This window comes from Falco biarmicus, chromosome 8 (assembly GCF_023638135.1).
Source record: "Falco biarmicus isolate bFalBia1 chromosome 8, bFalBia1.pri, whole genome shotgun sequence".
NCBI classification, from domain to species: Eukaryota; Metazoa; Chordata; class Aves; order Falconiformes; family Falconidae; genus Falco; species Falco biarmicus.
Window position 1 is genome coordinate 18434222 of NC_079295.1, and position 18977 is coordinate 18453198.

The 18977-nt window shown below is 43.8% G+C and overlaps 1 protein-coding gene across 1 annotated transcript in view; it reads left to right on the top strand.

Moving 5' to 3' along the window:
- The window catches only part of TTN (titin), a 238651-nt gene that overhangs the window by 41655 nt on the left and 178019 nt on the right, over positions 1–18977 (top strand). Inside the window, exons 44-58 of the mRNA XM_056349795.1 lie at positions 11315–11593; positions 12700–13263; positions 13712–13993; positions 14092–14370; positions 14739–15017; positions 15117–15395; positions 15520–15807; positions 15928–16206; positions 16307–16588; positions 16693–16971; positions 17082–17360; positions 17455–17733; positions 17853–18140; positions 18241–18519; positions 18655–18936. Of these exons, the coding sequence (XP_056205770.1) occupies positions 11315–11593; positions 12700–13263; positions 13712–13993; positions 14092–14370; positions 14739–15017; positions 15117–15395; positions 15520–15807; positions 15928–16206; positions 16307–16588; positions 16693–16971; positions 17082–17360; positions 17455–17733; positions 17853–18140; positions 18241–18519; positions 18655–18936 (4497 nt within the window). The remainder of the gene's footprint in view (positions 1–11314; positions 11594–12699; positions 13264–13711; positions 13994–14091; positions 14371–14738; positions 15018–15116; positions 15396–15519; positions 15808–15927; positions 16207–16306; positions 16589–16692; positions 16972–17081; positions 17361–17454; positions 17734–17852; positions 18141–18240; positions 18520–18654; positions 18937–18977) is intronic.

Below are 18977 nucleotides of genomic sequence, written 5' to 3' on the forward strand. Positions count from 1 at the left end.
TGGAGGTTTATGCAAGGCAAGAAATGGGTTATACAGAAGAAAGTGTGAGGGATACAGGTGGTATGTCTGAGATGAGGCAGCCCAGGGGAGAAGCTGTCTCTGAGGAACACATCTTGGGAATTGATGCCACTGAGCTGTACCCCAGCATGTCCAAGGAAGAGCATGAACTGGTGGCCAAGGACTCCGGTCACTTTTCAGAGGAGCTGGAGGCTGAAGGAGACAAGATGGTACCACATACAGATACTCTATCCTGGGACATCTTGAAGTCACCATTTATGGAAGTGAAAGGGCAAACACATGCCTCTAAGCAGTCTGCTCTGGCAAGTGAGTGTGAGGATTCACAATTTTTCATTCCTATGTCACCTGTGGTGCAAGGCGGGAGTCATGTTTACGTGGAGGAGAGCAAGGCCCCTGCCTGGGAGGCAATGTCTCCTGATGTGCCTCTTGTAGAAGAGCCAAGTGTGCCTGACCTGCAGAATATCATTACAGGCACACCCACAAAGGAGCAGTTTGGCTTTTATGACTTCTGTACAGAACAGCAGCAGGAGGAACAGGCCAAGGAGCAAGAGAGATCAGTTGATATTGAGCAGGGCATCAAGGTTGATCATCCTTATAAAGAAGAAAAAATTGATGCTAAGGAAGCCACACACTGGGAAATGCACAATGATGGACAAGTACTGCAAGAAACGGAGTCTGATGCAGGCAACTCTTGTTTAGACCTAATTCTCACTCCTGGCATAGAAAACTCAGGTCAGGATTTTACTGAGGAAGTTGAAGTTCACCTAGAAGAAGTGCATTTTAAAGAGCAGCCATTGCCATCTGAGACTGATGAGACCAATATCACATTTGATCTGAAGAAGTTTGCAGAGTCTTTCCCAGCTGCAGCGACTGTGGACACAGAACAGGCACAAACCCCCACAGCTCTGGAGAGTGTGAAGGTAGGAGTGACTGGGCTTGTTTTTGCTGCGCACCAATGTGATGTGCCTGTGGAAGAGATATCTCTGAGTGAGGAGCTGCATCAGAGCTATGGGATGCAGCAGGAGGAGGTCAGTGCCCAGGAAGAAGCACAGCCAAAAGAAGCCAGAAGTGCTGATTTGCAAATCTCTAATGGGGACCGTGGCAGCATCATGGTATCTGCTGAAGAGGGATCTTCTGCTGAAGAAATTAATGAGTCAGAAGTGTGTGTCTGTGGCAAGGATTCACTTGAAGGGCAAACTCACAGTTTTCTGGGGGAGTCGAGAGCAGATTTCCAAAGAGGAGTGCAGGAAACACGTGTGTGGGAGAGTGGGGAACAACTGGAGACTACAGACTCCCAAAGTGAAAGCTTTATCATTGACTTGAAAAAAGCTGCACATGAAAAGAAACCCCAGGCTGGACATCAGGCTGAAGAGGAAGAAGTTTCTGGGATAGTAAAGGTCTTTGAGACAGGAATGAGCAGCTCCACCTGTGAGGTAGAAAGCACAGATTCTCTTGAGGAGATGGTCAGGGACACCCAACAGGAACTAAACACAACCAAGGGCTTCTCTTTTGGGCGACTCCTGCTTGGTTTGATAATGGATGATCCTGTTGCACAAAAGGAGCAAAGGAAGGATTCTTGGGGCAAGAAGAGGACTCCTACTGAGGAAGCTTCTGAGAACAGCCTGGATGGAAAAGGACTGTTGGAGGATATTTCTGCAGGTCCAGAGCCCAGTGCTGTTCAAACGTCAGAGCTGGAGCCTGACTTGTGCCTAGCCAAGTATTTAAGGTCAACTGGGATGCAGGAAACTCCAGATCTCAAAGGGACAGTTCAGAAGGAGCAGCAAGAGACCATCACTTCACTGGAAGTGGAGGAGGTTACCTTCAACACAGTTTACGACTATTACAACAACCAGCAGGAACTTGTACGGCCCTTCTCTCCTGAGTCGGAAATGTCTATAGAGCTGGAGAGTGGGAGCGGAGAGGAGTCACCTGATTCGGACCGCTTCTACACACCTCCTTCCTCAGTGGAGATCTTTGAAACTGCTTCATCAGCATCCTACCACACACCACTTAGCACGCCTGAGCGCTACTCCACACCATCTGAGGGCTCAGAGTACAGCACACCACCCGAGCGCTACTCCACACCATCTGAAGGCTCAGGGTACAACACGCCACCTGAGCGCTACTCCACACCATCTGAGGGCTCAGGGTACAGCACCCTGTCCGAGCACTACTCCACACCATCTGAAGGCTCAGTGTACAGCACACCACCTGAGCACCACTCCCCCTCCAAGGGTTCAAAATGCAACACACCCTTGGAGCTCTACTTCACACCTTCCGAGGGACCCTGCTCTGCATCAGGGGACAGCACACCACCAGAGTGCTACTGGACCCCCACTGGGGAGTATATGGATGCCCTGACCATGCTTCCCCTCTGTGAGAGAAGGCAGCAGCCTCCGGACCAGCCACAGGCTGAGGTGTTTAGGACCCCCTGTGAAGCCCTGGAGCCATCAGGCAGGGAGATGCCACCTGCATTCCTCAAGGCATTGAGCAAGAGGAGGCTGTATGAGGGCAGCACGCTGAGCTTTGTGGCTGAGGTGGTGGGTGTGCCCAAGCCAGGGGTGAAGTGGTATCATAATAAATCATTGTTGGAGCTGGATGAGAGAGTGCAGATAGAGCAGGATGGTGACAAATTTTTCCTGGAGATCACTAACATGCAGAAAGCTGATGGAGGACAGTATTTGTGCCATGCAGTGAACATTGTTGGGGAAGCTAAAAGTATCGCCCAGGTGGAAGTTTTGTCTGAAGATGGGCGGTCACTAGCACTGCCACCTCCTGTCACACATCAGCATGTTATACACTTTGACTTGGAGCAAAACACATCTTCAAGGTCACCTTCACCACAGGAAATCCTCCTAGAAGTGGAGCTGGATGAAAATGAGGTGAAGGAGTTTGAGAAGCAGGTCAAAATCATAACCAGTCCCGAATTTAGCCCAGATAAGAAAAGCATGGTGGTTTCCCTGGATGTTCTTCCACTTGCCTTGTTGGAGCAAGCTGCAGGCTTGGCCACAGAGGAGAATGAGGATGTAAAAATCGATTTCCAAGTAACTGAAATGCCTCCCCGCTTTGCTGTGCCCTTTGCTGATGTCAAGGTGATAGAAGGCTTGGAAGCAGTGTTTGAATGTGTGGTAACAGGTACTCCTGTGCCAGTAGTGCAGTGGTTCAGAGGCGACGCCTGTGTGACGCCTGCCACAGGGAAGTATGTTGTGAGTCAGAAGGAGGGACTTCACACTCTGAAGGTCCAAAATGTAGGTCCTTCTGATGGTGGCTGGTATCGCTGTCGGGCAGTGAATAGGCTGGGAGAAGCAGTGTGCAAAGGCTCCCTTGTAGTCATGGTTCAGCAGGGAGCAAGTGCTAACGTGAGAAGTGAGAGTGTCACGGGCAGTGAACCACACAGGCCCCGGAAGTGTGACATGCTTTTGAGTAAGACTGTGAGCCCAGGTGACCATTCAGAAATAGAGCTGGAGCTTGAGTTTGAGCCGCATGTAGATGACTCAGAGAAAGCAATCCGTCTGCTTGCAGCGACTCAGGAAGACCAGGACGTAGAAGGCAAGAAGTGTGTCAGCGTTAGTTTTGATGTGTTTGCAGAGCCATCCCAAGAGGAACGGGTTGAGTTCAAGGCAGAGGACTCTGAGAGCTGCAGCTTTGAGTTCCAGGTCACAGAAACCCCTCCCAAATTTCTGAGGCTCATTTCTGACTATAGTACATTTGTAGGTGCCTCAGCATGCTTCCAGTGTCTTGTTACTGGTTCCCCCCACCCCAGTGTCCGCTGGTACAAGGATGGGGTGTTGCTGGAGGGGGACAGGTACTGCATGCAGGAAGAGCAGGGGGGCTCTCATAGCCTTACTATTGAAAACTTGATGCAGAATGACAGTGGGCAGTACAAATGTATAGCTACTAACAGGGCAGGGATTGCTGAGACTTGTGCTGTGTTAACATTATACTAAATTTCCATAATTTATTTTAGAGTCTCTTTTGAAACACTAAATGTTTTTATGCTGTTGGTCACTGCAGGTAAAAATGCAGCACTCATTTTAGGGGCATTGTTTTTCATCTCTTTAGGGATGGAAACCACTCTGGGCATATTTCTGGCTCACTTAATTGGGTAATTCAAGTGAGATTTCATCTGTGCGTAGGCTTTGTGCACACTTTCTGCACCGAGGTATATTTCAGGCTTTTTCCAAGCTCCTTACCCATTCTTGTAAAGATATTGTAATTGAAATTCATTTATTTAGGACTGATTTTTTTTTTCATATAGTGTACATATTTCTGTTTGTTTGTAGTAGTGCAATCATTATTGTTTTATGTAGGCTAGAAATTACCTGAAAATGTAGAAACCAATTTTTCTCATAACGTAAAGGAATGGAATACTAACTTCCACTTGCTGTTTAGTTTGGTTATAGTTAAACTGGTATTCCCCCTTCTCACAATGTTGTGTCAGAACATGTGAGACTCACTGATTCAAATCCTGTGTTTACAGTTTCTATCACTGCAAAATTCTTACATCCATGGGCCTCATTCTACTGACTCATGGAATTAAATGACTTGTTCTTCAAGTCAATAGAAATATGCTGTTGCAAAGAAAAGCAACATAATGGGTAGAAAATGAAAGTTTTGCGTTAGTAGAGACTGGACAGGATTTTTTTCTCTATTACCAAGTAATAAACATGAAAACATATTTTGTACTGTATCTTTAGAAGTTAAAGGGAAAGGAGAGGGAGCATAATAAGTCAATGATGTAACTGTAAATTCATTAAAATAATTTTAGTTGTCCCCGTATTCCAGTGTCATTCATAAAAAATACTTAGTAAAAAGTGAGAGATTTTTATGCAGTATTCTTGTTTCACATTAGAAATAAGTCTATACATTTTCCTCTTTTCTTTTTTAAGTTAGTGACAGTTAAGTGTGCTATGTGTCAAGATGGCCAGAAATAAGTAGAATACATTCAATTAACTGTGGCATTTTCTCAGCAGAAGAGATTTTTATGTTAATGTTCTCAATTTGAGTATATATTTTTGTATTTAAAATAACGATAATATTTAGGAGAAGGAATCAGCACTAGCTGACATAATTAAATCAGAACTAAATCTATCTGACGTAAACGGTAACTTAATTAGGAAAAATATGCTAAAAGTATGAAAATTATTAATTCATGTTTATCAGAAGTTAATTCTCTAATGCATGTGCCAGCTTTCCATTTACCTATATGTCAAGGTGAAACCTTGAGTTCAACAACCCTAAGCAAAAACTAGTTTTGCTTTGATCACACCTGTTCATGAGGATCTTCCCGTTATTTACAGATTACTGTCAGTTGCCTTGCAAACTGCTTTAAGGCACATGGTGATGTTAAGCATAAAAGAACTATTCCTATAGTACATTCAATTATATTGAATCATATTCCTATTTCTGAGTTTGATGTGTCCTCATGCTGAGGTCAGGATGCCTCAAAAACTCAATAATATTTTAAGACTATCCCATCGCTCATCTGGGATAGTAATTTTTGATCAAAAGATTCACTTTGCATAATTGTGTTGCCTGATAAAAACTTAAAATCAGGAGTGGCAAGTTCTAATAACCCAAAACTTGGGGAAAATGACCGGAGTGGTTAGGCTAATACCAATGTGTCACTTCAGGTTTTTTTCCAGTTGTGAGCCCATGATAAATATTTAAGATTTGTACATTGTTAAAAGGCAGAGATCATTGTGATTTCTCATAGGAAATGGTGGTAGGAAAAAGAAGCATGAGTGCCTGACACTGTTGTGTTGGGAAAGAATTGCTTCACGGTGTGTCCTTAATCCATTCCTTATGTAGATGTGTAGCACTAACCAATTCATTAGATGGCAGAGGTCCCTGGGGAAGTTGGCATGAATTCTCTGATGTTACATGTCAGTTGTAATATGAAGGGTCTTTTAGGTCCAAAGCTAAAGAGGTCAGAGGCCCTTTGGTTAGGTCCTAAGCAGTTATGACTTATGTTTAATTTGCATGTAAATGAACTGGTATTTTCAGTAGAAACAAGCCCATAACTTGTCTTTGAAACCATAAGCTAAACAGGTCCAAGTTTGTGTTCACATCTGAAATATTATATGGCCAAGCATCTTTATCTCTACCTGCGTAGTAGTGTTTGTGGTTTATGTAAGTTTAAAAGTCTTGTTTTAACTTTCATACATTAGCCAGGAGCACTGTCATGGGCTTATGGAGATACATCATCTCACCTAAGCTACAATGATATAAATCTGGAGTAATTCTAGTTTTGAATAAACTTACTCTGAGGCAACTGGTGTAGCTTAGGGCCATGACTGACCATCTCTCTTCAAAATTTTGTGCTTTCATAGGAATTACAAAACTCACTATTTCATTGCCAGGTTTAATGTTGTCTTCATTTCTACAAAGTATCTTAAGAAAAGATGAATTATGTTTGTCACCAATGTGTATTGAATGTTAACATGTATAGTTAATTTGTGAAATAAATATGTAAATGATTTAAGTCCGTCGCTTCTTGTAATTTATTAATTTCACAGACAGCTAAAATATGAAGTATTTGTATAGTTTTTCTGTCATAAATACCCAGGAACACACAAAAGTGCATTAAGTTTTGCCACACTCCTGTATATAAAGCATTCTCATCTGTATTAGCACAGATTCCATTCTGCAATTTTAATACTTTATTATGGGCCCAATTCTACCACCCATTATCAAAATTCAGTAGCACATTGTATTTCCGGGGAAACTGTCCTATTTTTTTAATAAGACTGGTAGGTTGTACTAAATACTGGTATAATTTTTATTCTTTTTTTTTAACCTAAGCATCTCTTCTCTGTATGCACTGTGCTGTGTCATGTATAATATGGTATTTGTGGCAAGATTAATAATTGCTAAAACCAATGAGAAAGAATTGAGTATGGCATATTCTGTTCTTTATAGTTGTTATTGGAGTGCAGCAAAAATTATCTCACAAGGAGTTTTGGAATTTAAGGCACTGTAATTGAGAAGCTTATCGAGGTTCACTATTAGAGTGACTAGCACAAAACATCAACATCCACTCACACTTCTTTTAGTCTTTTTTTAACTCTCATATCTTTCCAATGTCAAATACTGTGGGCCTTAACTGAGCAAAATTGACTCAGTGAAGACAACAGTATTTGGTTTGCAAAGGTTTTCTCTGCGCCGTGCTTGTCATGGATAGCTTGTTCTGTTCCTGGAAGTCTCAGATTTCCCTGATGTTTCTAGTGTCAAGTGTCTGCAAAGAATGGCATGTTCTGACATCTGCTTCCTCTCATTTTTAAACTACCAATAGAACAAAGGGGTCAAACCCACAAATGTCTAAATTCACAAAGGCAAGAAAAAACCCCAAACCTTAAAGTGCTCTGTCCTCTTTTTCTGGGGTATTGTGGGAGTTTTTAATAGACAACATTGTGACATGGAGGAGTTTAAAAGCAGAGATTTAAATCAGTGACATTAAATCAAGGATGCAAACTTGTGATTGTAGTAATAATAGTGTTGTAAGCATACAAGTCTAATGACAAAAAACAGGACAAAGCTGGTAAGGAAGAGGTAGTATTTTAGTGTGTTAGACAAAAGAAAGAGTCAGAAGTTATACTAACTGCACCAGAAGAAAGGTTGGTATGCCAAAAAGTTTGTGGTGTTTTCCAATCCTAATTCTGGCATTCTGCTTCTTGGTGTTCTGAATTAAACCAGGGTCTTAGCACTGCTCTGCTGTACCTGTTTTTATGAGTGTATGTACAAATATGTATGGCACGTACCAATTTAATTATATTTGTGAAATGCACCAATGTTTCTTGACTGTTACTTGCACTGTACACCCCGGGGGTATGCCTAACCGATACTGTGATGTCAGGTTTAAAGAGACTTATTGATCCAGACGGGAAGTTCATGAGTAAACTGATACCACAGCATGTCTTGCCGGTTTTAGCAGGTGTATATTTGACAGAAAGAGGACCTGATGTTCATTGTTAACTGCTGTATACTATTGAGAAAACCTCCAGATATACAGAAATAGTTGCACTAACACTGTTTATTGCTATCTACAAGTGTTCTCTTAAACATTCTAGTAAAACTAAACAATTTTTTCCCATACAGACATCGCTAGCTCTCTTATTGTGTCTTCTGAGGAAGGAAGAAGTGAAGGCTACAGAAGCGGCCTTCAGTTGCCTGATAGAGTGAAAATACTTGAATTTGAGCCTGAAAACCCAGTTTATTCCAGCAAAGCAAAGATGAAAATGGGGGAGGAGGGGGGAGAAGCCCCTGTTTTCCTCAAACGGGTCTCAAATGTTGAAGTCTGGCAGGGAGATGTAGCTAGGCTCTCTGTAACTGTTACTGGCAGCCCCACACCCAAAGTCCAGTGGTTTTTTGACAGTATGAAGCTAACCCCATCCATGGACTGTAAGTTAGTATTTGCTGGCAATGACCACAGCCTCATCATCCCATATGCAGCTGTGCAGGATGAGGGTGAGTACACGTGCGTGGCCAGCAATGTACATGGTGAGACTGCATGCAGCGCCCACCTCCACGTGCGGCAGCGGACAGCAGGGGTCCCTTGCTTTGCCAGGGAGCCAGACAGTGTGCGGTGTGCACCAGGCTTCAGCGCTGTCTTTGAATACACCGTGGCTGGGGAGCCATGCCCTGATGTACTGTGGTTCAAGGGGAGTGAGCAGCTCTCCTCTGATGCACGTTGTTCTGTTGTTCACCACCCTGATGGCTCAGGCTCCCTGACGGTGCAGCAGTGCACAGAGGAGGACACCGGACTCTACACGTGCAGGGCGGTGAATGTGCTGGGCGAAGCCACATGCTCTGCTGAGCTCCTTGTGCTGCCTGAGGAACATGCTGTATGCAGGCAGAGCCCAACCTTGCAGCACTCCGCAGTAGCAGAGGACCAAAGCCCCCTTTCCTATGAGGAGGCTGGCGATCTTCCTGCCATGGAAGGAGCGCTCAGCCTTGAGGCCATGAGGGAACCTCCAGCCCTCCTTCAGCTCCAGATGAGCCAAGCAGAGCATGTGCTGCCCAGGGAGGACATCTTGCCTAGCCTGCCACCAGCTTGTGAGGCTGCACAGAGTGTTGAGGAGATGCTCACCCAGGTGGCCACAACACAAAGGAGCAGCAGGCTTCTGGCAGAGTCACTGCAAACCCTCCCTGCTGGCCCCCAGGGTGTGATGCCTGCAGCAGTGAAGGAGACACAACTGCCAGGCTGCCTTGGGACTGTAGCTGCGCAGATACTCTTGCCCAAAGAGCAAGTAATTTGCAAGGCAGCAGAGCAAAAGGCTGCTCTGAAGACAGAGGCTTCTCAAGTCCTTCTACAAGTGTCAAGCACCACTGAGAGCCATGCCACAGATGGTGAGCACATCCAGATCCTTGAGGACTTCCAGGCAACACAAGGTGACCTGCAAACTGAACCGAGATTTCCCTCTGAATTGGCCTTCACTGAGGGCCAAGCTGTCCCCCTGGAGAACATTTCTTCCCTGGAAGCGGCAGAGGAAGATTTTGCTGCAAGAATCCATGAGGGACAGGCTGTGAGATTTCCCTTGCTGCTAGAAAACCAGCCCCTGGAGGAGGAACATATTGTCAATCTTGCCAGCCCGCTTAGACAGTATCCAAGGGAAGAGAGACAGCCCCATGAAAAAATGTATGCTCACCAGCTCCAGCTAAGCCAAGTCCTCAACAGTGAGAGCCAGCTTGCTGCTCAGATCCCCAAGAGCAGCAACTTAGACATAAAGCTTCAAATTAGAAATGCACTAAAAGCTGCAGTGGTAAGTGAGGAAAACCTCTTGTTTTCAGAATGGTTGGCTGATAAGGAAAATGTTGAAGTACAGACAATAAACATCACCAAGGAACACAAACACACCCTATGCACCTATGTTGTGACCGCAGGAGGACTTAGTCCCATAGAAATCCCAGTCCCCTTGGGAGAAGTCAGCATTCAGACAACTGACCAGCAAATGGTCTTGAAGGAGGCTTTCTATTCTCTTATTTGTGAAGAAAAACACCTCTGGACAGATGAAAAATCCAAAGCATTGCCAGTCCATTCCAGTTCACTTCTTTCAGGAAAAACAAGTGATGAAACATCTTTGCTGAAGCCCCAGCAGGCTGAAAGGACTACGGAGGCAGAAATACCCCTGGAGCAGCCTTTGTCTGCACAAGTAGTCAACACTGTCACTGGGCATGGTCAAATCAAGGATGTGGGTGCAGCTGCAGCCTCTGCTGATGTAACCTCCACAGGTGTTCCCGTTGAGACATCCACAGAAATACTGAAAAGGAGGGAGAAAAGGGAAGAAATACGTGAGCAAGAGCGTAGAGAGTGTCAGGAAACTAGACCTAGGAAGCCAGAGGATGAGCTGGACAAAGAGAGTTATCCCATCATACACAGCAACCTGGTTGACACTGTTGTGGAGGAAGGGGAGAGTGTCAGTCTGGTGTCTGTCATAACAAATGTCAGAGAGGTAAACTGGTACTTTGAGGGTAAACTGGTGTCTTCAGGCGACAAATTCAAGTGTTTGCAAGATCAGGACACTTACACACTAATAATAAGCAAAGTGTGTGGGGAGATTCACCAAGGAGAGTACACCTGTGAGGCGCTGAGTCAAGGTGGAAAAAGATCAACAGCAGCAAAACTCACAGTTATTAAAAGAGGTTGGATTATGGGATAAATGCTGCCTTTGTAATACACTACTAATGAAAATGCCCTACGATGTGTCTGTATTTTTGGATACAGATACAGTATTAATATCATCATGGCACTAATCAGAAGGCCCCCTTTCTCTTTGGATTTATCGTCTCCTTTTACCACATTGCAAAGTCTCCCACTTCCCTCACCTCAGTCTTTGGCCAGGAACTTTGTTGCTTCCTATTCTCATCACACAAACATGGTCAGGACAAGCTGTATCTCAGTCCTAACCATTTCTCCCATTGTTGCCTGTGAAGTGAACCTGCTGTTCTCACAGCTGCACCCCCTCTCACTCTTTAGAGTCATTGCAGTTTCAACACAATTTCTCATTCACACCATTTCTCACAGCTTCAGGATAGTGTGGTGTATGTTTGTATTGCATTGTTATTGTGCATCACTATTATTGCACATTGTTTTTCCAGTGTCACTGCTGTGTTTCCTGATGTCAGTATGCACCATAACACTGTCTGTCTGCTAAGCCTGGTACTGCTTTCAATTCTTATATTTTTTCTTTTGCAGTCACTTTATGTGGATTGCAAGTAAATCACTTCCCCCTTCCCCAGTCAGTCACTTCACTGTTACTTTCCAGAATGTCAGCTTCCTCTCTGCTTCTGATTTCAGTTGCACCGATCCTGAGGAGAAGGCTCGAACCTCTGGAGGTGGCTGTAAATCATGTGGCCAAATTTACCTGTGAGGTAGAGACTGCTCCCAACGTCAAATTCCAGTGGTACAAAGCCGGCAGAGAGATATACGATGGGGACAAATACTCCATTCGTACCTCCAACTACCTCTCCATGCTAGAGATCCCGAGGCCTCAGGTTGTTGACTGTGGAGAGTATAGCTGTAAGGCTTCCAACCAGCATGGCAGTGTAAGCTCTACAGCCCTTTTAACAGTAACTGGTAAGTACAGACTTCCAAGCACTATGCCACAACATATCTTGGTATATTGTAAGGCTTTCACTGCTATACTTACACATGTGTATGGTAGGGCTCTTGATTGCCGTTGTTGTAATAATCCATACCTAATTTTGGAGGTGCAAGTATACAGAAGAAACACTTTTTGAGAATGCTGCTTTTATGTGCTTTCTGTACCTAGATAAGGGAATCGGTATGAAAAGTTTCAGAAGGGAAGAAAGAAGGGGGAAAGAGAAAGCAGGAGGAACTAGACTGTCAACCAAATAGAATTGCTTTGTGAATACATTCTTGAAGAAGGTTTATTTAAATTTCAGGCAACAAGAAAACATACACTTTAAATCTGATTTCTTTGGTGTAATAGTCACTGTGTGATTATCCTAGCACTCTGTGTTTATCCTGCAGTTATACTTGTGAGGCAGGGCAGGCTATGCAGCTACACATACCTGAACGTGTGTGTGTCATGGCCAGAGGGAAACTCTGTGTGATTAGGGGTGTAAATCTTGTTAAACAAACAAAAAAGGATTTAAAGCTGTTTCGATTTACAAACTTTTTTGTCTCTTGAAAGCTATACAATTATTTTTTTTTTTTTTTTTTTTTTTCCTCCTTAAAAAAACCCAACAGTATCTTCTGGGCTTTTAGCGCTTGTTACTTTTTTAATCTGACTTTTCTCTTTGTTGGAGGAGTCTTTATGTGGTCTTTGCTAAGTGTCAGATGCTAGAGACTAAAGAAAGATGAACAAACTGTAAAATGCTTGCAAACTTGTCCATCTTGAGGGAACAGTGCACAAACATGTCAGTCTTGGGGGAGGAAGTTCTGGCTTTCAGTTTATTTTCCTTTATTTTGTACATTGCTTCAGAGATTCAAAATGCCTTCAAGCTCTGGAGCAATATACAGACCCAAGAAGTACAAACCTAAAAGCTAAAGTTCATCATCTTTAACATGTCTTATCTTCTTTACTGATGTCTTCTTTTGCTTAAGAGCGTCCAGTGACAAACTGGCCCCCCTTGCTCTCTGTCCCTGGCAAATGTGGGGAAAGAGCGTAAGCCCTGGTCCTCACCTCTCGATAACATTTTAACATTTTTGTTTTGCAGAAGCACTTCCACCAACGTTTCTTACCAGACCTGAATCTATCACTACTTTTGTGGGCAAAAATGCCAAGTTCCTGTGTACTGTTTCGGGCACTCCAGTCATCGACATCGCCTGGCAGAAAGATGGTACAACCATTTCACCTTCAGACCACCACAAGATCTCCAAAGTGGAAAATAAACATGTATTAGAAATCTCCTCTGTCACCACCAGTGACAGAGGGGTTTACACTTGCAAAGCTTCCAACAGGTTTGGGGCTGACATTTGCCAGGCTGAAATGGCCATTATAGACAAGCCTCACTTCATTAAAGTTTTGCAGTCAGTGCAGTCAGCAGTCAATAAAAAAATACGTCTCGAATGTCAGGTAGATGAAGACAGGAAAGTAACAGTAGGGTGGACAAAGGACGGAAACAGGATCCCTCCAGGCAAAGATTATAAAATTTTCTTTGAAGACAAAATAGCCTCACTTGAGATTCCCCTGGCTAAGCTCAAGGATTCAGGCCATTATATGTGCACTGCCTCAAATGAGGCAGGAAGCAGCTCCTCTTCTGCCAGCGTCACTGTTAGAGGTAAGATAGTCCTACATGCTGTTTACCTTCACTCTTCTTGGGGTCCCCATTTCTTCTTTTGCAGGCAAAAGATTTCTTTGGGCTGAAATCACACTTTGAACTCTTCTCAGACCTGCCATCAGGTGTCCATTCACCTCTTGTTTCCCCTGCTGCCTTCAGGTGCACTGTGTTGCTTCAATATTTCTTTCACCAGCCAGATCCAATAATTGCTTCTGCATGCAGGGGAGAGATGGATGGAGAGGGCAACAGAAACCACAAGAACTGTAGCTGAGCAAACATTATGTTGATCTTTTCTGAAGTCATGCTTTGTTCTTGCACTAGCAACCAGTCTTTCAAAGCTTTGTATTTCAGCCTTTTCTTCCCCTCCTCTTCCCCTCCTCTTCCCCTCCTCTTCCCCTCCTCTTCCCCTCCTCTTCCCCTCCTCTTCCCCTCCTCGTTCCCTTTTCAGAACCACCATCCTTTGTGAAGAAGGTCGATCCGTCTTACTTACTGACCCCAGGTGACTCTGCACGCCTTCAATGCAAAATCAAAGGGTCTCCTGAAATCCAGGTTACTTGGTTCAAGAACAATAAGGAAATCCGTGAAAGCAACACACAGAGGATGTCCTTTGTCAATTCTGTGGCTGTGTTAGATATTTTGGATATGAAAGTTGATGACAGTGGGAGCTACTCGTGTGAAGCTGTAAATGAAGTTGGAAGTGACAGCTGCACCACTGAAGTAGTTGTCAAAGGTCTGTTCTTGCTGCTGCCAGTCACATTCTTGAGAAAAGCCTTCCCTTCATTTTTTTGGGGGACATGGTTGACTAATTCTTTCTCGCTGCTTTTATAGAGCCTCCGTCTTTCATCCGAACGCTTGAACCAGCAGAGGTAGTGAAGGGAACAAACACCGTTCTTCAGTGTGAGGTTGCTGGGACCGGACCATTTGAGATTAGCTGGTACAAAGACAAGAAACAGATTCGCAGTAGTAAAAAATACAGGTTGACCTCTCAGAAAGCTGTTATTTCTCTGGAGGTGTCCTCATTTAATAGTGCGGATGTCGGTGAATATGAATGTGTGATAGCTAACGAAGTCGGGAAGTGCATGTGCAGTGCAACATACATCTTGAAAGGTCAGTGGGAGAGAGAAAACTCCACTTACTGAAGAGATTGGCAAATGCCTCTCATTTCTTAAAATGTCTTTTCCTTGGATTTGTGGGTGGCTAGGGAGGGTGGGGAGGGAAAGTATCTTCTTCTCTTAAAATTCTACATATATCTTAATACTTATCTGTCATCAAACCTGTGAATTTGAAGGACATTGAACTTAAAGGGCCATGCATTAGCTCCCAGCTGGGGAATGCAGCCCTTCTTGCCTGCTCTTTAGCTGAACTGCGCCATGTAGTGCACATACTGTCTTATAAAACTGTCTTTAAGCAGCAGATTTCATGGGATGGTGTCACAGCAGCTGAGTATTTCTTTTTGCCTCTTTTCTTTGAACCAGAACCTCCATCTTTTGTTAAGAAAATTGAAAATGTCACAGCTCTGGCTGGAGACAGTATTACGTTACAGGCTGTGGTAAAAGGGTCAGAGCCTATTTCTGTGATGTGGATGAAGGGCAAAGATATTATTCAAGATGATAACAAAGTGAGAGTGACATTTGAACATGGTCTAGCAATGCTGCAAATGACTGGTGTCCAGCTGAGCTCTGGTGGCAAATACACTTGTGTGGCTGAGAATGATGCAGGAAGTCAATCTTGCTTTGGTGAACTAGCAGTGAAAGGTCAGTGGAAGAGTGCTGTGATCCCTGCATTGTCTCCCACCTGAGAGGAAGAGCAATTTCCTTTTGTCTTTTAACACCAGGTATTTAATTCTGTTGTAGAACCGGCCAAAATCATTGAAAAAACTGAAATGATCCAGGTAACAGCAGGGGAACCAGCCATTTTGGAATTCACTGTCACAGGCACTCCAGAGCTAAAAACCAAATGGTTCAAAGATGGAAGGCCACTACCTGCCAGCAAAAAATATAGGATCAGCTTTAAAAATAACGTTGCCCAGCTAAAGTTTTATGCCACCGAAATGCAGGACAGTGGCGAGTACACCTTTGAAATATCCAATGATGTGGGCATCAGCTCTTGTACTACCAGCTTCACTGTGCTAGGTTGGTACTGACTCTTCACAAAGAGCCCTACTATTCTGCTCTGAGTCCAACAGGGCCAGAAGCAGAACTGCATGCCTATTTTGCTCATGTGTTTGTTTGTTTCCCTTTTCTTCACTCTCAACAGATCGCACTCTCCCTCCCTTCTTTACTAAACCACTGAAGAATATTGACAGCATCATTAGCACCTCGTGCCGCCTAGATTGCAAAATTTCAGGCTCTCTTCCAATGACCGTCTCTTGGTTTAAGCAGGACACTGAGATCACTTCAAGTGCAAAATACACAGTGTATTTTGCAGAAGGCTCTGCATCTTTGGAAATAAAACACCTGGATGCAAGTGATGCTGGGGTCTACATTTGCAGAGCCACAAACTCTGCTGGTAGCAAAGAGAGCAGTAGCACTTTGTTTATAAAAGGTTTGGCAATTTATTTCACATTTATTGGAGTTTTACTTTTCATGTGATAATACTTTTCTTCCCTAAAGTTCAGGCCATGTGTCTTACTCTTGACAATTGTTTCCTTTCAATGCAATCTAGAGCCACCCAGCTTCATTGTAGAACCACAGTCCCAAGATGTACTGCCTGCATCAACTGTACGTTTCAAAGGCACATTTAAAGGCACAACACCACTGACTGTGAAATGGTTTAAAGGTGATGCTGAGCTGGCGACAGGAGGAGCCTGCTACATTATGACAGAAGCATTAGCAAGTTACTTGGAGCTTTATGCAGTCAAACCAACAGACTCAGGAAAATACACCTGCAAAGTCTCAAATGTAGCTGGTTCAGTAACATGCAGTGCAAACTTGTTTGTAAAAGGTTTGCATTCTTACTCTCTTTCAAACTTTCAGCTGCTGGATTGACCCAGTGGCACTCTTTCCTGCTGTCTTTGTCCTGAACACTTTTCTTAAATCCACAGAACCTGCTGCCTTCAAGGAGAAGCTAGAGCCAACCTATCTGGTAAAGAAAGGTGGATACGCTGAGCTGAGCTGTGAAGTCACTGGTACTCCTGAGATTAAAATCACATGGTTCAAGGATGATAGAGAGCTGAAAGCGAGTGACAAATACAGGATGTCTTTTGCAAAATCCTTGGCAATACTCCAAGTTACAGAAGTTGAGACTGAAGACAGTGGGGAATACATTTGTGAGGCCAAAAATGATGCTGGAAAAGATATTTGCAGTAGCGTTGTTACAATCAAAGGTGTGTGTGACATCCAGCCACAGAGTGTCTTTTAAACTCAGTGCAGTTTTAAAGGCTTCCAAAATATGATTAATACAAACTTTACTTTCTCTTTTGCACTGTAGAGTCACCTTATTTTAGCAAGGAGTTTCAATCCATGGAAGTCTTGAAGGATTCTGATGTGGTTTTGGAGTGTGAGGTGCTTGGCACACCTCCATTTGAAGTGTTTTGGGTGAAAGATGATAAACCTGTGCGGAGCAGTAAGAAGCACAGAATAAGCATTGAGAAAGCTTTGATTAGCCTCCACGTTTTCAGGTTTGATGCTTCTGATGTTGGCGAGTATCAGTGTAGAGTAACCAATGATGTTGGAAGCTGCCTTTGCAGTTCGGAGGTCAAACTGAAAGGTTAGTGCAAGGTGCAGAACACCACTGTCATGCTCTTATCCCAGTGTCATTTCCATACCATGCTGTCATGCACCAGACCCCCACTGACATAGCCACTTTCTTTCTGCTAGAGCCCCCACAGTTCTTGAAGAGGATAGAAAACATCAGTTCTCTTCGAGGGGGCACGGTCGTGTTTCAGGCCACTGTTAAAGGCTCCTTGCCCATCACTGTGTCCTGGCTGAAAGACAATGATGAAGTGATCGAAGACAACAATATCAAAATGACCTTTGTGAACAATGTTGCCACTCTTCTGGTGAGGTCTATTGAACTGAAACACGATGGGAAGTATTTCTGTCAGGCTAAAAATGAGGCAGGAATTCAGAGGTGTTCTGCTCTGCTGACTGTCAAAGGTTGGTCCTACCCTGAGGGCTTGCAGTGATCTCAGATGGTTCCCTTACAATTTTTGTGGATGCCCTTAACACTCTGTTTCCTTGTTTACAACAGAGCCGGCTACAATTGTGGACAAGGCCGTGTCAATAGATGTGACTGAGGGAGACCCAGCAACCTTGCAGTGTAAATTTTCGGGAACAAAACATATTACAGCCAAATGGTTCAAAGATGGCAAGGAACTGACATTAGGCCCAAAATATAAGATCAGTGTTACAGATACTGTCTCAGTCCTGAAGGTGCTTTATGCAGAAAAGAAAGATAGCGGGGAATACATTTTTGAGGTTCACAATGATGTTGGGAGCAGTAGCTGTTCTGCCAGCATTAATGTCCTAGGTGTGTATAGGCTTTCTTTTAACATTCTTTTTACATACAGAATCTTTTTTTCTTCAGCTGACATCTGCCACAATCAAGGCTGAATTTCATACTTTGTCTTTTTACTCTGTCTTGGATAGATCTCATTATACCACCTAAATTCACCAAAAAGCTCAAGAAAATGGACAGCATAAAGGGGTCTTTTGTCCACCTGGAGTGCATCGTGTCTGGTTCACATCCTATAAGTATCCAGTGGTACAAGGACGGCCAAGAAATAACAGCAAGTGAAAAGCACAAATACTCTTTCCATGATAATACTGCATTTTTAGAAATCAATAATCTGGAAGGCACAGACAGTGGCTCTTACACCTGTGAAGCAACAAATAAGGCAGGAAGCAACCAGTGCAGTGGGTTCTTAACAGTCAAAGGTTTGAGCTCCTTCTTCGTCTTGTGTTAGGTTTCTAATTCGTAATTTTGGAATCCCTGTATCTCTGAGTAATCCTCTTTCTTCCTTTTCACATGTTATAGAACCGCCGTATTTTGTGGAAAAACCCCAGTCCCAAGAGGTTGTGCCCAATGCTAGGGTTCAGTTCAAAGCACTGGTGAAAGGATCTACACCTCTGCAGATAAAGTGGTTTAAAGACAGTCAGGAGCTCCTCTCTGGAGCCAATAGATCTGTCTGGAAGGATGACACATCTAGTGTACTGGAGCTCTTCTCAGCTAGGACATCTGACTCCGGGAACTACACTTGCCAGATAAGCAATGATGTGGGGACTGCAACGAGCAAAGCGGCTTTGTTTGTAAAAGGTGTGCGACCCAATGTTCTTATCTTTGTAGTTCTGATTTTTCTGTGCAGTTTTGGGGGAGGGGGTAGGAAACCCTTGTATTTCTTTAAACCACCTTGAGTATTATAAAGACTCACCTTTTCTGTCCATCTTCTAGAGCCCCCCAGATTTATTCAGATGCCAACTTCTGTAGTAGCCTTGCGTGAAGGACAGTCCACCACTTTTGAGTGCCAGGTAGTAGGCACACCAGAGATCCACGTCACATGGTACCTGGATGGGAATGAAGTGACTGACCAAGCTACGTATGGCATCTCCTTCATAGATGGTTTAGCCACTTTGAAAGTCACTCAGGCCAGAGTGTTGGATAGTGGGATTTATGTTTGTGAAGCCCACAATGATGCAGGTAGTGAGAGCTGCAGCGTCGAACTGAAAGTGAAAGGTTGGTTTTTAACATCTTGTCATCATCCAGCTATGCCACAC